The sequence below is a fragment of the Cygnus olor genome, chromosome 2, assembly GCF_009769625.2.
Source record: "Cygnus olor isolate bCygOlo1 chromosome 2, bCygOlo1.pri.v2, whole genome shotgun sequence".
In the NCBI taxonomy this organism is placed as follows: Eukaryota; Metazoa; Chordata; class Aves; order Anseriformes; family Anatidae; genus Cygnus; species Cygnus olor.
In genome coordinates, this window is record NC_049170.1 from 120,317,600 (window position 1) to 120,323,439 (window position 5,840).

General features: G+C 45.6%; 1 protein-coding gene across 1 annotated transcript; it reads right to left on the reverse strand.

The window, feature by feature from the left end:
- Positions 1-1,055: 1,055 nt before the first annotated feature.
- On the reverse strand, positions 1,056-2,966 carry MOS (MOS proto-oncogene, serine/threonine kinase). The gene has a single exon (XM_040545576.1). It carries the CDS (start codon positions 2,887-2,889, stop codon positions 1,840-1,842), a length of 1,050 nt encoding a protein of 349 aa, XP_040401510.1. The 5' UTR covers positions 2,890-2,966; the 3' UTR covers positions 1,056-1,839.
- Positions 2,967-5,840: the final 2,874 nt, after the last annotated feature.

Genomic DNA, 5,840 nt, shown 5'->3' on the forward strand with positions numbered 1-5,840 from the left:
ACACTATCTAGACTGGCAAAATAAACAACACTTATAAGCACCTAGGAACTACTAAAACTTTTTTTTTTTAATGGTATTCTTTTGAAGACCGGAGAAAAACCTCCAAGGTCTGATATTAATGCAAGGTGTGCCAATGGCTTTATCTGACAGTTTATCTTATGTGCCCTCAGCTAATCATTTTAAAAGGTAACTGGCTTATTATGATAAATTTTATAAGATTTATTGCTTATTAAAAAAAGTTATGCAACATGAAAAACAAGTTCTGGTTTTATAGCATAATCATTTTGACAAAGAAAACACAAAAGAAGGTTATTCCAACATTTACCTTATTTTTTTCCTCAATTCCTGCAAGCATTTTATAGTTCCACTAAAGAGGGACGGAAGAGCAAGAAACAGTTAAGCTTAGATATGCTTTATAAAGCATTAATTTCAATGAATGAACAACCCAAATACTGTAAAGACCTACAGAATCATCTCAAATTCACATAGTTGCTCATTTCCAGGATTTCACGGGGCTGAGAACAGATGTGTGTCAGAAACCAGGAAACTGGCTCAATTCCTTTGGGATTTTTTTCCAGAATGGAAGCAAGGGGGAGGAAAGGGAAAGAAGAAAAACAATTTGACTGAAACAACACTGTTGCTCTTCTGTCTTAAGAAGCAGCAGAGTTTTTGAGTAGAATGACAACATTAGCTACAGCAGCCAGATCTTCGTAGTTCCAGACAAGGGCTGAGATCTAGACAGATCCGTAATTATTGGTTTTGATAAATCAAGGATCAGAGCTCTCTGTCTCTAGCATTGCCTAGAGCATTTCCTCTCCCAGACATGTTCCAACCAGATTAGGAAAGGCAGTAGATAAGACATAAACAGTGCAGTCATGAGCAGAGAATCGTTCAATGGTGCACACTTTAAGCACTGGCAAAGTATCATCATCGCTGCTTTAAACAGTCTTCTTTTCATTGCTTTCAGTATCTTACCTGGTACTGACCCATGTGTTAAGAAGGGAGCGTAATTTTTCCCCTCATCCTCCAGTTTATGTTTTTTTGTATCTATGCATCTCCCTTACAGTTCATATTTTCTTTTTTTTTTTTTTTTAAATTCCCCTTTTACCTCCAAGATCTAGGAAATTTCTGTTCTACACAAGATGTTCTTGTAATACTTCAGATACTGCAGTTTACGATATACCAACTAGCAAGTTGCAACAAACACCTGGTAGCATGGAAAGTTTATAAAAGCACAGGTTGTTAATATGTCTATCAACTTATGCTCAGGAGTCTTAGAACAACAAGAAGGTCTCTTGTGTCAACAGGGAGATCGGGTAGTTTACATGTTCCATTTCAGAAACAACAAAACTACTTCTAAGAACAGGAAAAAAAAACCCACACACACTGGCACTCTGCATTCATTTATGAAGAAAAGTTTAAATACAAAAACTGTTAGTCTAAAGAACCATTCATATTTCATAATTGGAAACACCAAAAAGCATTAGGTACAAAACCTCCCAAAAGCAGTCCTTTTTTGTATTTCAAAACAACAATTTCTTTTGCTTGTCCCATTCCCCCATTTTTTCCCCTAAACGAGGCAGCACACCGGAGATCAACCAGAAAGTCATATTCACCAATATCTTGATCCTTGCCTCTCTATTCCCCTCCATGGTTTAAAAACCCAAAAGTTCAGTTAAATGTCTTTATTTATAATCTTCTTATAACAAAGTGACTTTTTTTTAATATAAAAAGAGCAACAAAGTCTTCAGATCAGAGAGGGGCTAAACCCATCACGTTTGGAGGGAAGGTGGAGGGAAAGATGAGCTGACAATAAAATAGGAGTTATCTTCAGTTTTTCTAGAGGCTCCCCTTAAGGGCCCTGAGGCTGGGCAGCAGCTGGGCAGCGCTGAGGCGCTGCTCCACGTTGGCCTTCCAGCAGCAGCTAATAATGCTCCTCAGCCTTTGGCCCGCGGGCGACTCGTGGAAAACGGCGGCAGCCAGAGAAGGGCGCAGGTTGTAGGCCACCACGGCGTAGAGCACGTGCTGCCGCTCGCCCAGGTAGGGCTGCTCCCGCATGACCATCTGCCAGAGGGTGACGGCGAAGGAGTAGATGTCCGCCTTGGCGGTCACCCTCTCCCCCTTGAGGAGCTCGGGGGCACGGTGCGTGTACGTGCCCCCATGCTGGGAAACGTGGGGGCTCTGGGACAAGCCGTCCTCCAGTTTCTGGGAGCACCCGAAGTCTCCGATCTTGCACACCCCCTGCTCCGTGATGAAGACGTTCGCAGGCTTCAGGTCCAGGTGCACAATGCCCTGTGCGTGGAGAAAGGCCAGGCCCGTGGCGATGTCGCAGGAATAGCACACGGCCTCCTCCATGCTCAGGGCCTTCCTGCTGCACCCTCCTTCCTCGTCCTCCCCCTGCCTCCACGTGTCGCTGGTGCCGTAAATAACGTGGTGCAGGGTGATGTTGCCCACGTACTCCATGATGATGGTGCCCAGGCTGTTCTGGCTGGCAGGGGCACACGTGCTGGCGGCCACCACACGTACCACATTTTCATGCTGCAGCCAGGCAACGTTCAGCTCAGCCCAAAAGCTCTGCCGCGATGCCAGACGGTTTTTGCTGCTCTTCTTCACCTGCTTCACAGCCACAGTCACACCGTGGTAGGTGGCTTTGTAGACGGACCCAAAGCCCCCAGAGCCCAGGGGCTGCAGGAGGCAGAGCTGGTCCCAGTCGATGGAGCACCAGGCCAGGCGTGGAGGCAGGCGGCGGACCCTGGGTGAGGGGGTTCCTCCCAAAAATGCCTTCTCCTCTTTGCCAGGGATAACTAGGGGGCTGCTGCAGGGCCTCAAGTCCACAGACGGGGAGAGCTCCAAAGGAAGAAAGCAATTGAGAGGAATAGGTGAGGGCATAATACAGTGCAGGGCACAGCAGGCAGTTACTTAGACAAAGACTGGAAAACTTCCCTGACAGAAAGAACCCTGTACTGTCTTCCAAAGCCTCTTTTATCCCCTCCCAATTCCCCCTCCCACCCCCAGATGAACTGCATCTGTCACAGCTAGCTGAACCCCAATCAGGCTCACCTGAAAACATTCTTCTCTGACCCTGAAGTTAATCTCTAGAAAGTCAAGGCATATGGATTTTAAACTACAATATATTAACTCACATGTATTTCACATAATTTCTAACCTCAAGAGAAAAGAAGGATGTTCTGTCCATTGAATGCCTCCAGCAAAATGCCCTGGCAGTAAGTAAACCAGTGACTGGTGAATATGTTTCCCCTGGGCTCCAGGCAAGAACGATCATCATCAGATTGCATTATCACAGAATCACTGAATGGTTTGGGTTGGAAGGGACCTTAAGGATCACTTAGTTCCATTAAACAGCTCAAAGTCATGCTCAGAGGAAGCAGCTGAGAAGGTGAGTGCAAGCATTTGATTAGCTTATGCAGGCATAACTAAATTTAAGAGTGCGCTTAAAGAGACCTGTTACTTAAATGTGACTGGAGCAAGGGGACTGGTTTGGCGGCTCACGTGTGCCCACGCAGGGCAGCAAGCCTGACAGCAGCATAAAGGCAGAAAGTGCTCTGTGCCACCCATGGGGTACAGCAACGACCATTATACACAGGGGCTTGGGCTTGTCTTCCTATCACACCCCGTGCAGTTTGGACAGACATTTTATTTCTAGATCCTCTGCAGTAAACTTATCACTAAATTTACAGAGCTGTTCTGGCTCAAACTTAATTTTGCCTTGTTGGTCCTAGTGCTTTTTGCAGAGGAGCTTTTGCTCTTTTGACCCTGTTTTCATGCATCCACAGTGCTTATGCTAATTGTCTTAGTGTTTGGTACCTGCTGTACTGCCCAAGCACCACAGCATCCCTATGGGACTTATACAGCCAAAAGCTTTTGAATATCGCAGCAAGGGTCTTTCTGCACTTGCAGACAAGTATCTTGGAAAACTTGGTCCCTATTTGGGACCTCCTCACCCTTCAAAACCTTCATCTGGACATCAGCTTTGTCAAGACAGATCCTACTATGAGACTTCAAAGAGGTCGTGCCTCTTTCCCCAGAGTTCACCTCTGGGCATCATTGGCTCTGCAGACAGCTCCTGCAGCATTTTCCAGGTGTTTTGTTCCTTTTGTTTTGCTTCCCTGTGTATGATGCAGCACAGGTGCTTTGAGGGGGGAAGGTTTCAAGGGTGCTCAGAACATCTGCAAGAACTGGAGTCTCCTTCACCTTGAGAAGGGTTTAGCTCTTTACCTAAACAAGCAAATGTAATGTCCCAAAGACAGCTGACCCTGCTTGAACTCTGGATCAGCTCAGCCAGAAGGTGTCAAAGGCATCACCCTGTAGTGAATGAGGGATGAGATCTTCCCTGGTACTAATTTGTTATCTCAGTTCACAGGGAAGCCAACTTGGACAAGTGATGAATGAAAGTGGGAAACTTGGGTTATTGCCCAGCAATGGCAATACGAAACAGATTGGCTGGGGAAGATCTAGATAAATAGGTGCTAATGCATTGTAGGGGTTGTTACCGAGTTAGAGAAAAGCACTAGGGATGCCAGAGGTGGCCTGGGGCATTGCTCCAGTGACGATGATGGCACATCAATTGATGTGATGGCACATCAGTTGTGCAGGGACACCTTGGGGCAGTGGGGGCAAAGACCAAAGGAGCTTTAGTGTTGTTTTAAGCATGCCACAAAGTAAGCAATGTAGACAACAGGAATTTTACGCTCCTTTTCCGAGCAGCAGAGTGATTTTATGTTTGCGTGAAAAAGTCTTCACTTAGGATCTGCACAGGAAATGTATTCTAGGCAGGTGAGTTGTGATGGCAACAAAAAGCTGCAGTGAGCAGGTCCGTCTACGCTGGTGAGAGAGAGAATTTTTTAGGCTTATTTTCCGAGCCATTAAGGCTCTAATTCTGGCACAGACTTTTGTGCCATATAGTATATAAAAACAGCAGAGAGAGAATGTGCTATGATTTCTCCACGAACTTCATCCTTCTCATGGGAAAAGTGCACTTGTCACAATCTCTTTTCATTAGACTGAGGTTGCAGAGAAGCTTGAAGGGAAAGTTGGTTGAGGGAGAGGCATTGGCAGAAGGAGGTGTGGACAAAGGGTCTGTGAGTGGACCTGTTAAGCAATTATAGGAGCATAATTATATGAGATTTTGGTTGTTGTAGAACATGGTAACAAAAAATATGTTCATAAAACTGAGGGTTAGTATTAGGACTGTTCCCAAATTTTATTGCTTGAAGTCTCGTTTGGAATTATAGGGCAGATCTTCCATACATTTGTTTGTTTGTTTGTTTATTTATTTATTCAAACTCCATGTCCTTTTTCAGTAATTTTCCTGTTCTCCTTTTCTGCTGAAACCTTTCTACTTCTCCCCTTTCATGGCAAGGTTGTTGTATTGTTCTTCGGGAACCCACTGAATTTCTGAGCAGGAAGAGGGGCATTTTGGGGTCAAAACAGAGTTATTGTAACTGACTGCCTTGTCTGAAGCTGGCTGTTGAGGACTGGGGCAGGGGGCATCCAATTTCTTCCATTGCAAATGCAGTTAAAACAGATTTAAAATCAACCAAGCTTTTATTCTTAATAATTTTTTTTTTCCCGCGTTCCCATTGATGACACAGCCCTGTTGCTTCCCATGAGACACAGTCACCGCAGGACGTCCTCGGGGCTCTTCACAGCCCCGTTCAGCTCCAGCACTACCGCCTGGGGAGCAGAGCTGCTGGTGGCAAGCAGCCCCCTTCCCTCCCTGCCACCCTTCCCCAGGAAAACCCAGGGCATTTTAACAGGCACCCAAGGAGGCCTTCAGCCACGTTGTTCCCATTTCACCACTATTCCCCCAGTGACGCAAG

What these genes read in the sequence shown, in the direction of transcription:
- MOS (XM_040545576.1), bottom strand. Translation starts at nt 2,889, where the DNA reads ATGCCCTCACCTATTCCTCTCAATTGCTTTCTTCCTTTGGAGCTCTCC.